Here is a 19,699-nt window from a genome sequence, read left to right as displayed (position 1 = left end):
TATTAAACGTCTATCATATAATCTCCAAACCATCGTGTCAGAATATATTATAGTACTGCTGAATTGTCACTGTGACAGTGTCAGTATTAACGTCAAGCGTATATCATAAAATATAGATTACAATTAAAATCACGCGACCTGCAGAAACCTGGCTCTACAAAATGACAAAAATCTTACCACTGAAAAGTGATACATTTTATCGTCTGGCTTACAATTCTTACTAACATTGCTACATTTATCGTCTGGCTCAAAATTCCTACTAACATTGCCACATTTTATCGTCTGGCCTCAAAATTCTTAGTTACACTAACATTGCTACATTTATCGTCTGGCTCAAAAATCATATTAACACTGCCACATTTTATCGTCTGGCCTCAAAATTCTTACTAACATTATTGCTACATTTTATCGTCTGGCTCAAAATTCTTACTAACATTGCTACATTTTATCGTCTGGCCTCAAAATTCTTACTAACATTGCTACATTTTATCTTCTGGCTCAAAATTCCTACTAACATTGCTACATTTATCGTCTGGCTCAAAATTCTTGCTAACATTGCTACATTTTATCGTCTGGCTCAAAATTCTTACTAACATTATTGCTACATTTTATCGTCTGACTCAAAATTCTTACTAACATTGCTACATTTTATCGTCTGGCCTCAAAAATCTTACTAACATTGCTATATTTTATCGTATTGCTTGACAAATATCTATGTTGGTTAATATTTTTATTGAGCCAGACGATAAAATGTAACGCGCACTTTTGGTAAGATTTTTCCAGACGATACAGTGTAGCACTGTTTGTACGATATTTTGTTGAGCCAGGCGATAAAATGTATCAGCATTACATTAGAAAAAGATTTTTTCTCCGGCCATACAACGTTTTCCCCCCAGGGTTTATGATTTTAATTGTATAATTTCAGAGATACTAATTTTCAAGATCTAAAATTTACAATGCTGAACTCGGTAGTATATTCATTAATTCCACACACTATGTGTCATCGTTATATCTCAGACCACGTACACTAATCTTGTTTGGTACGTGGTCAGATGAATATAGTTGTACCGTTGGTTACAAACTTTATGGTACGGTCGCTAGGCAAGGTCCGCATGTGTGCTGGTGTGCATGTGTTTCACAAACACAAAGTCCATTATGTCACAAAAGTACAAGAGAATAAAAACATTTGGTCGTAAACTTCCTTGATGACCAATACTTCATATCATGTTTTTTATTGATATTCCACATATACAATGGTGATACAAAACTTCCCTTTGTTGGGTTTGACTCACTCAAGTTAACAACAGTGCCTCCAGCGCACAATGTAGCAATCACACGTTTCTGACATTGCTGCAGTATCTGGAGACATATACAAACCCAACAATGTTGGGTAATTACAATTCTCCGCGTGATTTTGTTTCCATGGTTACACTAGACACCTGATAGTTACTAAGAGTTGCACGTATTATTTTAGCGGAAGCTCCAATGAGAAAATGACGTGACACCAACGGCCGAAGAGTTAAAGGTCATCAAAGCAATTTAGTCGTAAAAGTGCGGTGTTTGTATCCAAGGACCTTTTCAGCTATTAAAACTCAGTGTACAAAAAACACTTTCAAAATTAAAATTAAAATGTTCTTGAAGAGAGAAAGGGTGAGGTCTTAACTGCGTTTCTTTATGCCTAGAGTACCCAGAAAGTAATTTCACCAACCCCCATTGTGCGATATATATTGTTGAACTCTGGCTTTAATAGTGGAGGTGAGACTGTACTACGGGGTGAATTACCATACATGTATTAAATAACTAATGTTAGGAGCTTCATTTGTTCTCTACAGGCATCAGCACTGTTTATTTCAAACTTTACACAGTTGATTTTCAAAAGCTAACTCTCTCTCCCCCTCTCTCTCTCTCTCTCTCTCTCTCTCTCTCTCTCTCTCTCTCTCTCTCTCTCTCTCTCTCTCTCTCTCTCTCTCTCTCTCTCTCTCTCTCTCTCTCTCTCTCTCTCTCTCTCTTCTATCAGTAGCTCATCCTCAGATGTCACGGCTCGGGGTAGCATGGAGTCTAAAACTAAAGTCAAATTATTTTTGTTTGGGGTTGGTATGGTGATGATTTCTATTTACGTGTACAAGCGAAGAAAAATATTCAGGAAGTGAGTATCTCGAAGTTTGTTATCTTTAAAAATATATATTATAATATAATTATAAAATTATACATCTACCACCAGTACCCAACAACTTAAATTCTTACCACTGCATACCCAATAGTTACACAATAACGGAATGAATAATAATAATAAAAAAAAATTATTATGTAAATCCATACGAAATACAATGGCTATTTTACATATCGTATTTGTTGTTGTTGTTGTTGTTGTTGTTGTTGTTGTTGTTGTTGTTGTTGACTAAAATATTTTGATTTAAATTAGATATACATCTCATCAACACGTTTTCCAATTTGCATCTTTTCTAATCAGACGCAAACGAATGAATAATATTGAAGATTTCGAAAAACACGCCAGAGAAAAGTTGCCGAGATTTACATATGCTTTGATTTCGCATGGTTTTGGTGACAAAGCAACTGTAGAAGAAAACATTGCTGCATTTAGAAGGTATGCACTGTACATTTGTTCTGTAACATTTACTGCACATTTCATGCATGGTTCTGTTTTTATAAATAGGACCCGTGGGGAAGCAGTCTTTTATCTACAAAAGTCAATTTTTCGAGATAATTTTTGTAGACATAAAAAATTATCAAATTCGAATTCCAGAGAATCTCATTCTCGCAAACCAGAGCTGTTATTTCTTCCGCTACACTTCGAAATAACCTGTATCTACAGCAAGTTTCGACTGTGCCGTAAAAGAGGCCGTGGTTTGCTACGATGGAGATCTTCGAAGTATTGGCATATTTAATGACTTTCCGGGACTGAAAGGATGACGTCATAAAGGAGAATTCAATAGTTGTTTAGATTAAAATATCTATGTAGTTTTGCAGTTTATGGAATGACTTGTATTTCACAAACAACTATATAGTGATGTTGAGATGTGTTGGAATGTTTACACCTTGGAACATTTTTTTTTTTAAAAACTGTTTTGTTAGCTATAATGGCTGGCTAGAAATATCGCACACACTGAACAGTATTGAATCACATGTGGATTAATATATTTGTGTAGCAGTACACAATGTCGCAGTATACGTATGGTACCCCATATTCACGCAAATTGATTTTTGGATCCGCACCTAATAATAATCAACTCTAATGCCTAAAAACTCTTGTTCTAAACAGGTACAGTTTAAGAAAGAGACTTTTTAATGATTTTCCTGATCTGAGTGTAACAGTACAAGACAATCACGTCGACTTGCCGATAGGAATAGGTCCATCTACGTACCGATCGTGGATATGGCGAGACGGAGACTTGTGTGTTTCACGGGGTGAGTGACAGATGAACGATTGGTGCACATTTTATGAATACAGAAATTTAACATTATACGAAAATCTCACTTATTAACCTTCACCCAACCTTTACCACACACCTGTGATCCACCTGACTATCACCATTGTTCAGGGATATACACGACGAAGTATAACTTTTGCTGCTAAACCCGGCGGGCTATTTTCACTGTGAAGGCGACCGAAGGTCGCTAGTGAGGGCGATAACCTTCCACCCTCATATTTATCAGAAGAAAGCCCGAGGTCTAGCAGCTAGACTACACTTTTGACTGTCTACAGCCCCAAGGAAGATTTTATCACTGTGCGTAAATGACTACCAAATACCAGACTACAGAGTTTTAATTAGGTGGTATGATGATTTTACATGTCACACAACTTTTTTGTTACAATTACTCAAACAAAATACAGGATATACGACTAACAAACCTGACGGAAGGCATTCAGTTTATATCTGGTTTGCTTGGAAAGCGTCACCTTGTTCTATTGTTTTGTTTCTGTTCAGCGGCGGCTTTTCTGAATATCTGTGAGATTGTTCCAATGTTATCTGATCATTCATTGGAGCAGATTATTGAGGCTAATTCCAGTTCAGACGTCTTAAAATGGTTTCAAATTTTCATCTGCGAAGATGGATACCACGAAACGTTGGTTAGGAGGGCAGAGTCAGCGGGTTACCAAGGTAGGCTTAAATGTGCCCAATACATGTACACCGGAAATCACAAACCCCGAGGCTGAATCAAAACGTCGCCTGGTTCGACAAAAATCTCACTAACATTGCTACAGTTTTTGTCTGGCCAGACAAATATCTCTTCGATGTTGTAAATGTTCTCATCTGGCTCGACAAATATCTACTATCGTCTGGTACAACGAGAACTGAACTACAATTGATACATTTTAGTCAATTGACTGTCTCAAAAATATCAAAGAACGCGCCAGACCTTAGGTTTACCAGGCAGGGACATATGAATTTGGCGTTGATCTCTTAAGATAACGGTAGCTCACGCAAAGAAATTGTAAGAATATTGGTAAAGATGTTTGTCACGCCAGACAATTGACGAAACGCTGTTGGTAAGATTTTTGTCTAGCCAGCCAATAGAATGTAGTTTTGTTAATGAGATTTTTGTTGAACCAGACGACGTTTTGTTTCAGGGTTTATGATTTCCGTTGTATTACATAACGACACAATTGAAGAATTCTCATATTTTGGCAATTTATAAAAACATGAACCGCAGCGTGAAGTGAAGAGAGACGTTGTTATTCAATATCTGTCAGTTTGGATACCAAATAAGGGTTGAGTATCTATCATTGATTTGAAATTTTATGCACGGCTTTTTCTCCACGAGAATCGTTGGATGAAAGTATACCAAAGTCATGGACATTTTAGGGAGAACATTCCTACACCCATGGAAAGTTTATTTTTCAAAATTTCCAGTCGTACCCTTCTCCCAGTTTCAGTTATGCAATTTGTCTATTACCATGGTTACAGGAATAGTCGTAGCGTCTGGTGGATACGGATATGATGACGATTTTCAAGAATCTGACTGGAAACTAGCTATTTCTAGCATTGTAGATAGATTGACAGCTTTGAGACTTGGAAACTTTAATAAAATGAATCCTGCCACTGCATTTCATCAGGTATGGACAAATTTTCTGTTTGAAGAAAACTTTTGGCAACAACGAAGAACATAAATCTTTGGTGACGAAAATAACAACAACTAAATCAACAGTAGTACATTTATTTCCACAGTGATAGGTTCCTCCATGGTATTTTTTTAACTTTGTTCTGCAGATGTTCGTTTCAAAATTAGAAAATTTCAAGGCCACTTGCGCCATTGCATGACTTATTTTGAACTACTAGTATTTGTGGTTTGCAGATGAATGTGATGAATTAACATATATACTCTTGTTTTCAAAATGCTGGTGTGTACGTAGACAGCACTTCAAATAAACTTCTTAACAAAAAACCCTCATATTTACAGCACGAGATTCGTCCAACAGTTTGGAAAGACGTCAAACGATTGAAGAGTCTCACAAACCTTCCCATAATTCTTATGGATATTGTGACACCGGAAGGAGCACAAATGGCAATTGAAAGTGGCGCGCAGGGAATTATGGTATCAAACGAGGGTGGTAAAACTGTGGATTCGCTACATGGAACAGTAAGTCTGTGCTGTGCTTTTCCTATGACATTATGACCCCTTTTTCATGTCTGTCTGTGAAACTTAAAACGAATTTGTCACCAACAAGAAATGCTTGTCAAAAGTATACTAAAAAATAAACTATTTTGAATAGCTGTGGTGTTATAAACTACATCGCGGATCTCGTCAACCATAGAGATTTCGACAAATACATATAGCGGGGTTTTTTTCTTCAAAATATCATGGAATTAATTACATATTCGACACTGTCGCCAATGGGAGCCAATCTGGACGTTTCGGATATCCTCGTAAATATTTAAAGATTAACGTATCTATACCTTTCTAAAACATTTATTTTTCTCGTTGATTTAAAGCTTGAAATTCTACCTGAAATCATATCGGCTGTGGAGAACAAACTAGAAGTATACGTTTGCGGCGGTGTACGGTCCGGAAGTGACGTCATGAAGGCTTTAGCTCTTGGCGCCAAGGCGTGTTTTATTGGTCGTCCTGTGTTGTATGGGCTTTGTTACCAGGTAAACATTTTTTATTTTTTATAAATTAGGGTGGTTGGTCACGTGACAGAACGAAAAAAGCATCACAACTCAAAATCAAACAAAACTCTACAATTATTGCAGCTAGTACAAATCATCATATCACCTAATTTTTATAGTTTGGTAATATCTGTCTCTCCTGGGCCTGATTTCAGGGAGAAGAGGGCGTCATCCAAGTATTTACTCTGCTCAAAAATGAGTTAGCCAAGTGCATGACGAGTACGGGTAGGTCAAAAAAAATTATATATAAATCTTTTTTTTTTCTTTTATTAGTTTATCCTAATTATGTTATGTAACAATCCTCATATCATGTCACGTGATTTATTCAATATCAACTAATCGACAATTGTGACGAACAATGATAACTGGTTCTACCTAGCCTACTTTTGAAAGCATGCTGACAGACAGACAGACAGACAGACAGACAGACAGACAGACAGACAGCTAGAGTGTCATTATACGTCCAGTACAAAGACCGCGTTATGCATGTTAGAGGGCGTGTTAACTCTGATACGATCATTTCTTTCGCATTTAGGTTGTACGTCTATTGATGATATCGGATCATCATGTGTGGTCAGGTCAGCCTCGTTCGACGAAGACAACTGACTTTCAATTTTGTGAACAAATGAAAGCGAACATGGAACGAGGCTGCAAGTTCTTTTCTACTTGTGACGTCATGATATTTGATTTCCAACCCCATGGACCATCTAGACTTGTTGGTCATTCATAGAACTCTAGAATTGTGCCAAAACATGACATCGGATTGCTGCATTCTTATTTGAGATTATAACTGTCGTTTTCATATAAGCCTTCGGTGATTGGCTTATATCGTATCATGTGGTATGGACTATTGACCCATAGTGACCTCAATTTGCATATAGGGGCACTAGTTGTGTTCTATTTTCCCTAGGGTAATATTCATGTGGACGTCTAAGAGTGCCAGGCAATAAGTGTATATTACATCATGGCTTTTGAATCAAATGCATTTATAAAGTGCCAAAGTTCATTACCAAGACATTTAACTGGGTGCACTGTACAAAGTACTAGTATCCATCTGAAAACTCAGGAAGTCACAAACAGCAATATATTCTATAAGTTGAATGTGACGAAAATTCACATTTGATCTTTTGGGGCGGAGTGTTTTCAGAGTTGTTTTAATGTATATGTGTGGTTTTTAATACAATTGATATCCGAGCAAGCTAATGCATGTATGTGTACAGTTTGGACAATGTGCTGTTGTGTGTGGTTGCAATGTTAGAAAGTGGAAGTCTGGAAACTTAGCCGCTACAGGCTGGATGTGGTCGACATGGCAAGCATTCTCTCTCAACACAGCCAGCAAATTCCAAATTACCAAGTGACCTCAAGTGTGTCACACACACATACACACACCACACATTTTTGCAGTTTTTCATTCCTCAGATTTGTGCAAAGTTATCTTCTTCTTCTTTAAAATATATCTCTGTCTTCAAAAAAATACATTATTATCAAAATGACAAATATTCACGTGCAATGTCCCAATCTACGACAAAGATAAGCCTTGACTTGTGGTATAAATCTTCTCATTCCTGCATCAAGCTCAGTTCCCGCCGAATATCCAGTTCTGAAATTGAAAAGTCAAATGTATGATGACGGTACGAATTTTCACGTGAGTGTTACTAGTATATATCTAATAAGATGTAACTGGGGTTGAAGATTGAGGAAGATCACAATTTTTCATGCCTCTGTTTGGGGAAGTGTCAAGACTGTTTTGGCCACTACCAAAACTTGAAACAGGTCGTCGTCGTCGTCGTCGTCGTCATCATCATCATCATCATCATCATCATCATCATCATCATCATCATCATCATCATCATCATCATCATCATCATCATCATCATCATCATCATCATCATCATCGTCATCGTCATCATCATCATCATCATCGACATCATCGCCCTCAGCGTTGTGGATATAACACCGAGAGCATAAAAAACTTTATAGCAAAAGCAGTTATCCCAACCCGGTGTGACTTTATATGCACATCCCTTAAAAACTGCTTGAAAGATAAAAATAGCATGTACATACTTACTTGTAGTGGTTCACCCTGACAATAGACCTGTTGGCCATTAAGTGGTCATTATCTGTCACCACAGCAAGGTCACCGTACTTCATGGAAATTAAACTACAGAGTAAAACCAAATGTAAATTGAATGCCTTCCGTCAAGTCTTTGGATTATTGTTCATACACACCTTAAATGTTGGAATGCAAAAAATCTGAGATACATGATGTACCCTTTAAATTGGCACATTGATCTTGTAATAAAACATATGAATTATGTGAATTTCGAAGCTTGCATACGTATACCTAAGATACTGCCTACTGAAAATTATTAATTATGCAAATGAATCATTACAATAGATATGTCAACAACCTTTATCAGTTTATAGCTCTCTCTCTCTCTCTCTCTCTCTCTCTCTCTCTCTCTCTCTCTCTCTCTCTCTCTCGGGAATGACTTATTTGCCATGATACCTTATATTCTGTGGGTTGACAACAAATCTCTCCCTGCCACTGTAACTGTCAAAGTGTGCTCTTCTGTAACTTTCTATGAGAAGCTTGTCTTTATCATTTGAACCTGTTTAAGAAGAGAGAGGGTATAATAATGATGCATGACAGGAGAAACGCAACAGTTGCTAACAGAATTGATCATGTACAAGCACTTCTAATAGGATACTACGTCACTTCCTGCCTTTGCAGCCAGTTATCTCGAGCCTAATATGTCACTTCCGGCTATGTTGAGACGTCCACTCCTTACCGATAAGTGAAAGTGGACGAAACATATTAATCACAGTGCATTCACAAAATATCCTCACCCTTTAAAACAATACCTTGATGTCTACCCTCCTGTCCAAAACCAAAAACGTTCTGTCTATGACTTTGAAGTTTGCTGTCTAACAGTGAACGATGAAACATTACTGAAGAAAAGCAAGCAAGGTCAAAATATACGATAAAATCACACCGCTTACTTGTGATAAAATATATCAAACATACAAATATATATTTACATACTTTGCAGTAAGGCACGTGAACTGATGTGGAGATAACGTACGTATGAAAATGTCCAATCGTCGTAAACTACCAAGACCGTACCTCTTTACGGCAGAGCCAACGCACGTTATAATATCACATGTGCTCGACCAGCAAACTTTGGAAAATGAGAAATGGCACTATGTATATATGTATATAAACATATGCAAACCATGAGTGCAAGTCAACAGAGAAGTAAACAGTATTTTTACATTGTACACACCTTTTACGGGTCTGTGGAAATAAAATTTCTTAATCTTTATGATATCTGTTTTGCTGGTATTCTTATAACTTTCCAATACTGCTAATAAATCATCCGATTGACCTGGGTATATGTACTCATTCACATCTAGAAAGGCTAACCATTTTGAGTTGTCCTGCAAAACAAAAAAATAAATCAAAAGAAAATAAATATATATTTGCGAGCGTGTGTGATAATGATCAACACGCACTACGTACATACTTAAGTTTAATCATCGGGGTTCAGTAATTGCTGGGAGGGAGATCAAGCCCAGCCTGTTGCGTATTTAGTGTGACCCCGATTTCGTATTTTCATTTCAGTAAATTTGTTGTAAATTCAGCTTCTGAATTTCAATAATTATATTTTATTCAAAACATACCTTATTTCTGTAGAGGCAATCATTTCTGGCCGTTATTGTTTGAACTTTGTCACTAACATTAATCCACGGCTGAGACATCCATGATCGTAGACTGACTGCTCCTAGTTCTATATATTTCCTAGAAAGGGTTGGAAGAAATCGTTACGTTGGTGAACACGTAGAAATCTTGATAGCACCGCTGACAGACACAAACTTAATGTTACCCAGCCTCACCGCTGATGGCTCACTTCATGGCGGCCAAGGGAGAACTGCTGAGGGGCTGAAGTAAGGGAGTCTGGGTAACCGAGACTACAACTTAACATAATAGCAATTGTTCGCCAATGGCTGAGAGATACTTGACGTTAGAGGAAGGAGAGGTATACATACGACATAATATAACATTATACACATCATCTCATTTTACAAAAACAAATCTCATGGTAAACTTTAAATTTGAGGGACGACTCACGTCGTGGAAAACTGCTTGCAATCGTACAACGTATCTGTTTTTAAACTTACTTCAACAGTTTGGAAAGTTCATCTCTACTTCCATTGACGGTGTATAGATAGAAATGATTGAAACCAATCAATAAATGGTACTCTATCCATTCAGGTAATATTGACCACTCCTATCAAGAAATATATAAGAATATTCAAATTGCCGTTTTGAATATATATTGTAAGAGAGAGAGAGAGAGAGGGGTGGGTGGGAGATTGGTAGCTCGAGAGAGAGAGGGGAGGAGAGAGAGTGTGCGTGTGTTTATGTATATGTCTGTCTGTCTGTCTGTCTGTCTGTCTGTCTGTCTGTCTGCCTGTGTACACGTGTGTGTATCTGTGTGGCAGGCAGAAAGTCAGGCATACGCACATACGTACGTACGTACATACATACATACATACATACATACATACATACATACATACATACATACATACATACATACATACAGCTACAGAGAGATTTTTAACTTGATCAATTAATCAGTATTATCTCGATGATTCAATGTCGTGTTTATAAACTCTTAATACGAGCATTACAATGACAATAATAGATGAGATTAAATCAGATCAGACCATACTCATTATCCGGTGATTTGGGTAGTGTGTGTAAATGTCAAGTTATCACTTCAGCTGATATTTTTGATATAGCGCAGTGTAGTACGGTAACATTATAGTGATGACAATGGTCAATACGCACCTGTTGTTTCACTGGTGGAGCACATACAGCCAGCTGGTCGTATCGTTGTCGAGCAGGAATGCACGCCTTCAACGACGCGATAGTTTTAAAATCCCTACGTACGTACAAAAGTAGGTCGCCGTTAATGAATAAATAAACACATTCATTGAGATACTTCAACGGTACTACTGATCGACAATATCGCAAACCATTTTTTTCATTTGTAAATCGCAAACATTTCACGCCGGATTACTAGCGTTTAGTTCACAATATGCCATATGGTATAAATGTGGTACCCGAGGATTTTTTCGAATACACTTTATATGCGAACTATATAAAATACAGACGTGTTACCAACAATACACATTGTTCAATAATATAGTTAACGTTAGTCTCTGTCTATTGTGTCAATCTACCGTTGTTTGTGCTTCAAGGTCAAAGGTCCTTTGTGTTGGCGTTTTAAAAATACTGGCACACAAACTTAATGCAGCTTGTCTCTGTGGCGCAATCGGTTAGCGCGTTCGGCTGTTAACCGAAAGGTTGATGGTTCAAGCCCATCCAGGGACGATCAGTTCTTTTGCTTTGCTTAACAATATTTTGTTCATGTCGACCACGTTTCCGTTATAGCTATTTTTATGAAAGAATTTAAAGTATTTTTGACAGGATTTTATTATGTATTGTCGATTTTCGATTATTTGTTTACATGGCATGTCTTTTTAAATAGTTCGATGACGATTTGAATGGGTACGCGGAAATTCTCTTTCATGTATGAGTAAGCTTAAAGGTTCTCAATTTGCCAATATTTTGATTGTTGAAATTGGGTGTCCGAAATTTCTTGTTTTGCGCGGCAATAAAAACACAGTAAATTTGCATTTAATTTTTTTTAAAGTTGTGAAAGCATGGCTAAGTTGTTTTATAAATTAAAAGTCTAAAATTAATACCCATTTGTCATCAATATCGTCACTTTTCCCGACTCTGCCGATCAAATCGCAAACATTTCTCCCGTCAAAGTTCGCGATATGGTATGAATTTTGAAAGTATTTTTTTTTCTTCAAATAATTGATAACTTGTACACTTATCACAAAATACAGAAGTGTCAACAACACATATGTACAGAAAATATATCAAATCTTCGTTCGTATCTATCCGCGTCGGCATGCCTCAAGGCCAAAGGTCGGTCCTTTGTGTCGGCGTTTTAGATACTAACGCAATGACTGCATACATCTTGTCTCTGTGGCGCAATCGGTTAGCGCGTTCGGCTGTTAACCGAAAGGTTGATGGTTCAAGCCCATCCAGGGACGGTCAATACTTTTGCTTCGCTACATAATATCACGGTTGTTGTATATGTATGTGAACACGGCCACGTGATAGCTATTTATATGAATTAATGTAGAAATAAACAATTTTGGAGAGTTTTTATTATTTTTATTTCAGCATCGACTTGACTCAGATCAATTGCTAATTTAATTTATTCGAAAATGTTCGGGGGTGGGGGAATTTAATTTGCAAATAGTATGGTGGAGAAATCAAAAAAGTATTTTTCATAAATGTATGAAAGATTGAACATTTTAATTTGTCACTGTCGCAAAATACACTAAACTGTTGTGGCTGTCGAAGCCAAGACCTCTAGTTTTAATAAAAACCCGTTTTTATTTCTGTTTCACTTGACCCGACTGACCCTAAGCTTAATTTCTTCAATCTAGCGGAATAAAGAAAAAAAATCGACGACCTCTACGGCAGGTTTGAAAAAACGATCACAACATCACTGATGGTAACATGGCCGCGGACTCCACAAATATCTGTGCGAAAAATTCGAATTTTTTTTAATCGACTGACCGACCCATCCTTTGTAAGGTTTAACGATGTAAAACCTAGAAATCAATAGGAGTCACCCTAATGAAGTAATAACACTTGTATTAAAGGGACACAAGCCGGAATGTCGTGATTTTCTTTAGAGTCATACTGCGTACTTATACATTTATACTATAACAGAAATTTGTATTTGATACTGGCTTTAAGTTCTAAACTAAACAGACCAATATAACAAATTACCTTCTCTTTGTAGTCAGCGCCGAATATTTTATCAACCAGAAATTTACACACAATGGAATAGTCATATCACTTCCTCCTGAAAAACAAAATTAACCGTACACGATGTAAACATTTAAAAAAAAATGAAAGTAATCTGGGAAAAACTGATTTAATATCCAAAATCAAAAATACGTCTCTAGGATCGAGAAACATAATCCAATCAATGAGAATAAAAATGTATGATTCGTTACCTAAATGGTGAAAACACAGGTACAGTTTACGGAAGGGGCAAATGGTTTCACGTACGCTGAGAGTAAACAAAGCAGTGACAGTGAACATGTGTACTTTTAATTTACAGGGTTAATCATTCAATATAAGTCGAATATTGAAATTTCTATTCTCGCAGCCAGAACAACGAGAAATCGAGGATGAAGTGACACATGATTGAGGAAGGAAATGAAAAATCTACTTCGAATCGTTATTAGTTAGAGGGCGCACTTCATTGAAGTAACAAATATCCTCTGCAAATATCCATATTTACTGTACGCATGCATGTTTTAACTTACCGTATTCTGATCGAAAACAATCATGCATATAGCGAGGAAGATGACAAGACAGCATCCTTACTGCTCTAAATGAAATCAAGGGAAGAGAGAGGAGACTGTTATTTTTACCTACATTTCGTCTGTATTTATTGATATATAAAAGCTTACCTTATAACAGTGAATGTATTTTGAATCACCTTTAATGGTACCAACTATGTTTCTGTGTAGATGCATGGAAGGTAAAGTTGTTGGCGTGTCTCTTTGTGTGTATGTACATACTGATGAGTGTATATGTGTGTGCGTGCGTGTGCATGTGTGTACATGTACCTATTATACTATGTTGCTAATTTTGCATTGAGCACTGTTCTCCCCAGAAAAAACAGACACACAGGCAGACATACATACATACGCACGCACGCGCGCTCGCTCAAGCATACACCCCCACAGAGATAGATAGATAGATAGATAGATAGATAGATAGATCGATAGATAGATAGATAGATAGATAGATATATAGATAGATAGATAGATAGACAGACAGATAGATAGATAGATAGATAGATAGATAGATAGATAGATAGATAGATAGATAGATAGATAGATAGATAGATAGATAGATAGATAGATAGATAGATAGATAGATAGACATTCCCCATACAGTGCGGTTTAACAAGGAATGGGTTTTTAATGCAACGAGTGGAATACTAAAATTCGTTAATTTTACTCACCCGTTTATTTCTGTAGTCTGTGACATCTTCCATTCTCTGCCGTCTGGGTATAAACATGATAATCTATGTGTATCAACTGGAATGACAACGAAGTAATCTATCAATTAATTCACATATTCGTCGTTTGTAAATACATATCATCGAAGAATCGAACTTTTGTAGTATCTCAACGACACTTTCGAACATGGCGTGTCACGTGATCAGCATCATTGCGTCTACGAATGATTACAATGTAAAAACCTAACTTACTAGGTGTGTCAAGCAGCGTGATATCTTCATTTATGTCTTTTCTGTCGAGTGTCATTATAAACATCTTGGAGTCTCTGGTGTGAAATGATAAATTGGTGTTAATTTTGTAATCTTACGGAGAGGATGAAGTGGGAAGAGATATGAGAGAGAGGGAGAGAGAGAGCGAGCGAGAGAGAGAGAGAGAGAGAGAGAGAGAGAGAGAGAGAGAGAGAGAGAGAGAGAGAGAGAGAGAGAAGTACCATATCATACATATCATATGGTCTCAACTGATATATAATTTGTTTGAATTTTGACTCCCCACAAAAATAGAAATTATCTGAACTAACATCAACGTATAACACTTACTTGAGGCTAAGCATTGTATTAACAATATACAACGACATATCCAGTGTAAATCCAGGAAGAGAAGTCTGCAGATAGAAAATTCATCAGAAATAATAAGTTTATTATTATAAAGTCTGTTATATACAAAGTCTAATTACTAGTAAATTTTCAGTGAATATATAGTTTATTTTTGAAAAAATAATTCCCCGGTCACAGCTAGTGTAGCTTTAAATGCATCGTCGTAAACCACAGCCTCTTTTACGGCACCGTCCAAGACCCAACAGCTCTGGTTTGCGAGAATGCTTTAAATGGAGATCACTGACACTTGTTTACTGCATGGTATGTTAATTACACAGTGATAAAAACCCGTGTAATATGGTGAAAGTCACCGAAGTCACGGTGTTGGTGTTACACAGTGAAAGAATTTCAGAAGCGCGGTGTTGAGTGGTTTCTACATGCCAAACATATCTGGTGTAATGTGAGTAATGGACCTCATTCGAAACGTCACAAGGAAAATAGAAGAAGTGAAACTAAACACTGGTCTCACTTGTCAACATCTTTCAGTCTTTTTAACTTCCTTTCCCTCTTTCTAACCTTCCTTCTTTCTTCTTAACTTATATGTAAGTCTAGAGACTATCCGTGGCTTTGAATCCTTGTCGACGTCTAGAGGAATGAGGTGCTGAGATGAAATTTCAAATTCCAAGAAAGCCACAACTTCATGCTTATGTTAATTAATCACAGAATTCTGCCCAATGATAAATTTGTGTTCATTGTAGGTAGTGACATAATATTCATGGTATATTTTTCAATTACGTCATTCTACTAGTTAGGGGTTTAATTATTTGCATGAACAACTTTTGGTTCATGATTTCTCATTCCTCTAGACGTGAAGAAGGATTCAAAGCCACGGATAGCCTATAGACTATTTTTCATTCTGCTTTATAAATTTTCAATGTGTAATTTTGGTCACGGTTACATGAAAGTTTTTTTATGAAAACTCTTCTCCTAGAAACTTTACAATGATGATGATGATGATGATGATGATGGTGATGATGATGATGATGATGATGGTGATGATGATGATGATGATGATGATGATGATGATGATGATGATGATGATGATGATGATGGTGGTGGTGGTGGTGGTGGTGGTGGTGGTGGTGGTGATGGTGGTGGTGGTGGTGGTACATAGAGGAGGCCTGTGCAGAATCACCACAAATCAAAAACTAAGCCAAACTTTCTTACTTGTTCGATATTATAATCAGCTAGACTGGATGCAGGATAGCAACTAAAAGCTCCCTGGGCATACTCCATATCAGGCAAGGGTTTTGACCTGGTTGAATCTGTCTTGGAGTTATAAAAAACAGTTCCACCCGACTGATTACGACTTAAATGATAATGTTGTATATTTGAGTCTAAATATTGATGGCTTGATGTACTTGTTGAAAAGTTTTGAAATTTTTCTTTGGTAGCATTTTTATTTCCAACGTCTTCAAGTACATGCAAGGGCACATGTTGTAATCCATCGACGTTCCCGTTCACGTTCACGTTCCCGTTCACGTTCACGTTCAAATTCGTCGATGTCGGAGGTTTGTTGATGGAGAGGTTCCTTCTTGTGTGTGATGTCATGTCAGTGTATCCCGTTCGACGATTGTCTGGTTCCGATGGAGTTGAGAAACTAGTGTACGGTTGTTTATATGTGGTATTTCCTTTATCTAACGACAAATTTGAAACTGTTTGAAAATGACTCCTTTTCACGTTGACATCATCACGTACACTGGTAAATGGTGTAATCTTTTCCTGAAAGAAACTCAATCTCACATCTACTGTTCTGTTTACACCTTGTCTGCTAAAATTCCATTTTAATTCGTTTTTCGTTGAGTTTAAGTCTTGGAGTCTTGCGGCACGTAATTCAACACTCGACGACGCAACAACAACAGACGTAGAATCGCTGACTGATATTGTGGTGTGTACAACATTCCTATTCGTGGAGGGTCTCCGGTTTCTCATCGGATAACTAGGTACCCTGTCATCACGACTTCCACCATACATGGTTGTGTCAACCACACTAACCACAATGGAGGGTCGCTGTAGAATAAAGTCGAGTTAATTAGACAAACATACTCTGAGCGCGACTTGCTTACTATGACGACACTTGCTGTTGCTGCTGTTGCTGCTGCTGCTGCTGCTGTTGTTGCTGTTGTTGTTGTTGTTGTTGTTGTTGTTTTGTTTATGAGGACGCTTGTCTAATTAATAAGCTTTGATCCCCTCCCACGGGGGAGGACTTGGCAGGATAATGGATACAGGTGCATACCCTGGCATATTGAAATTACAAGTACAAACGCTACAAAACTTCAAAAACTAGGGGTCAAATTTAAAAGTCTACATTTCCACCAGAAGCAAACTCAATGATAAAATACACATATTCTCCTTGAAAACAGGAGTCAAAAGTCTCTGAAAAATGTGAAAATCGGCAACATATGTATGGAAACTACATTCGCGAACGATCTTGAGAACAGAGTTTATAAACTCAGTTTGTGCTACTTTAGTGGGGCTTTCAGTACAGAATATGTATATAAATGATTTATGCTGTAATAGCTTCATTAGCTGTACTTCATAATTATCAGCTCACCTGCTGCAGTAAAACTTGAAGACACAGAACTACTAAGACGAGGAACACAAGCACGCAGGAACTGGGACGAAGTTTAACTGGAACAAACGAAAAGTACACATTTATAGGTCAATGAATATCTTTTGTTTGGAATTTAGAATTCTGTGACATATTTAGCCAATGACTGACAGAATGATTTATGTTTGAATGTTTATTTATTTAGCAATTTAATCGTGTGTGTGTGTGTGTGTGTGTGTGTGTGTGTGTGTGTGTGTGTGTCTGTGTGTGTGTTTGTTTGTTTGCTTATGGGTTTGTGTATAGGCGTACATGATTTGGCCGAAGGTGAGACCCAACCAGTAACGAGTTATCTAGAGTGACAATAAAATGATGGACAGAGTGTGAGCTCAGGATTAATTACGATAATAGCACCGAGATTTGTATTTTTGGCTCTATAAACTCCCAGTAACCACACGTATGAAACGGAAATATAATTTTCTCGTTTTCCCACACCACTTCCTTAAAATATCCTTATCTGTTACGTACAGCGTATCCTGGAACAACTTCTGAATGTAATTAGAAACTGTAAGATATATAACAACTCAGCTGCCATGTGATAATCTTTCCTCGATCAATCAACACACTTATATTGATAATTCATTCAGACTTACATGCACATAGAGGTATATGATATATATATATATATATATATATATATATATATATATATATATATATGGGGGCATGCATACACACATATACATACATACATACATACATACATACATACACACATACATGCGTGCGTGCGTGCGTACATACATACATACATACATACATACATACATACATACATACACTGAGCAAACTTGGATGTATTTCTGAAAGCGAATTCGCCAATCCCCCCCCCCCCGTCCCACTGAAGGTAGACAAAACGATCGTATATTTCCAAGTAATCTACGCTTGTAACGTATCATAGTGGAAGTTGTGTATAAATTTCTTGTCTTGCGAAGCTTAGCTTCTACTTTTTGAGATATGTGCTACAGAAAGCAGTAGAAATACAACCATTCTGTTTCCATCGTTACGGCCGATCTATACAATTTTGAAATAAAAAACAAACCTTACCTCGCATTTTGTCCTCGGTTACAACCAAACTTGACGATTAGTAAACTTGTTCGCACATTGATTCCAGGGTATCTAATGCTGTAACAACAGTACTCTATAGACACGACTTCCTTAGTAAAAACTCAGACCACTTTCGAGATAGTGGTCTGAGTTAAAAATAAACTTGCCGACTTCCTTTATCCATCTATTTTTATACCTCCATGCTTTAACCAATGTGGAGGGCTCTCGGCTTTCTCGTCTGTTGCCTTCGCGAAAAAGTTACTCAGCAAATCGTTCAACAAGTAATTAACATTTAAAAGAGTAACCAGGTTTTTTTTCACCATTTTTGAACTTCTTGACAATTACGTGCAAATATTATCATTGTTTCCATTCCACAGCATACCACACGCATCAATATGTTGTCAATACCTTGTACCACTTGGTCTTCCTGTTCCGACCACTACTGTTTACACAAGTATATACGTATTGTATATGTTTGAGTACATGCTGTCTTATTGACGACTATGCTTTTTCCACATTCTGCTCGGTCAGTGCGCCCTCTCTCATCGACAAACAAAATGAAGGGGTGTACAATGATCTGCCAGGATATATGTACTTTTTCTGTATGTATGTATGTATGTATGTATGTATGTATGTATGTATGTATGTATGTATGTATGTATGTATGTATGTATGTCTGTGTCTGTCTGTATGTATGTATGTATGTATGTATGTATGTATGTATGTATGTATGTATACATATGTGTGTATGTATGTATGTATATATATGTATGTATGTATGTGTACATGTGTGTATGTATGTATGTATGTATACATGTGTGTGTATGTATGTATGATGTATGTATGTATGTATACATGTGTGTGTATGTATGTATGTATGTATGTATGTATGTATGTATGTATGTATACATGTGTGTGTATGTATGTATGTATGTATGTATGTATGTATGTATGTATGTATGTATGTGTGTGTGTATGTATGTATGTATGTATGTATGTATGTATGTATGTATGTGTGTGTGTGTGTGTGTGTGTGTGTGTGTGTGTCCTATGCATGTCTTTCACTTATGCTTTTCCCTGCTATCCTTGCATGTAAGTTTTTAGTTTTTAATGTAACAAGA

General features: G+C 36.9%; 2 protein-coding genes and 2 non-coding genes across 4 annotated transcripts; 3 read left to right on the top strand and 1 right to left on the bottom strand.

Moving 5' to 3' along the window:
- The first annotated feature begins 2,051 nt into the window (after positions 1-2,051).
- On the top strand, positions 2,052-6,737 carry LOC144451784 (2-Hydroxyacid oxidase 2-like). Its single transcript, XM_078142688.1, has 9 exons — positions 2,052-2,146; positions 2,471-2,605; positions 3,281-3,426; positions 3,948-4,121; positions 4,929-5,077; positions 5,422-5,601; positions 5,955-6,113; positions 6,287-6,356; positions 6,667-6,737. Exons 1-9 carry the CDS (start codon positions 2,052-2,054, stop codon positions 6,735-6,737), a joined length of 1,179 nt encoding a protein of 392 aa, XP_077998814.1.
- Positions 6,738-7,595: 858 nt separating this feature from the next.
- On the bottom strand, positions 7,596-8,948 carry LOC144451783 (uncharacterized). The gene is made up of 4 exons (XM_078142687.1): positions 8,924-8,948; positions 8,641-8,743; positions 8,200-8,292; positions 7,596-7,731 (listed from the first exon to the last, which is right to left on the bottom strand). The coding sequence occupies exons 1-4, from the start codon at positions 8,946-8,948 to the stop codon at positions 7,632-7,634; spliced, it is 321 nt and encodes a 106-aa protein (XP_077998813.1). The 3' UTR covers positions 7,596-7,631.
- Positions 8,949-11,461: 2,513 nt separating this feature from the next.
- Trnan-guu (transfer RNA asparagine (anticodon GUU)) lies at positions 11,462-11,535 on the top strand. The gene has a single exon. It is a non-coding gene; the product is annotated as a tRNA-Asn (tRNA).
- A 660-nt stretch (positions 11,536-12,195) lies between these two features.
- Positions 12,196-12,269, top strand: Trnan-guu (transfer RNA asparagine (anticodon GUU)). Its single transcript has one exon. It is a non-coding gene; the product is annotated as a tRNA-Asn (tRNA).
- The last annotated feature ends 7,430 nt before the right edge of the window (positions 12,270-19,699 follow it).

The sequence above is a fragment of the Glandiceps talaboti genome, chromosome 21, assembly GCF_964340395.1.
Source record: "Glandiceps talaboti chromosome 21, keGlaTala1.1, whole genome shotgun sequence".
Classification (NCBI taxonomy): domain Eukaryota; kingdom Metazoa; phylum Hemichordata; class Enteropneusta; family Spengelidae; genus Glandiceps; species Glandiceps talaboti.
Note: the sequence above shows the minus strand (reverse complement) of the source record. Positions and strands in the feature narration are given on the sequence as shown.

What these genes read in the sequence shown, in the direction of transcription:
- LOC144451784 (XM_078142688.1), top strand. Translation starts at nt 2,052, where the DNA reads ATGGAGTCTAAAACTAAAGTCAAATTATTTTTGTTTGGGGTTGGTATG. An exon ending in CTGCCACTGCATTTCATCAG is followed by an intron (nt 5,078 to 5,421) that starts GTATGGACAAAT and finishes TCATATTTACAG; the next exon opens with CACGAGATTCGTCCAACAGT. An exon ending in CAAGTGCATGACGAGTACGG is followed by an intron (nt 6,357 to 6,666) that starts GTAGGTCAAAAA and finishes TTTCGCATTTAG; the next exon opens with GTTGTACGTCTATTGATGAT.
- LOC144451783 (XM_078142687.1), bottom strand. Translation starts at nt 8,948, where the DNA reads ATGTTTCGTCCACTTTCACTTATCG. An exon ending in TCGTCCACTTTCACTTATCG is followed by an intron (nt 8,744 to 8,923) that starts GTAAGGAGTGGA and finishes CTTCTTAAACAG; the next exon opens with GTTCAAATGATAAAGACAAG. An exon ending in GTCAGGGTGAACCACTACAA is followed by an intron (nt 7,732 to 8,199) that starts GTAAGTATGTAC and finishes TTTCAATTTCAG; the next exon opens with AACTGGATATTCGGCGGGAA.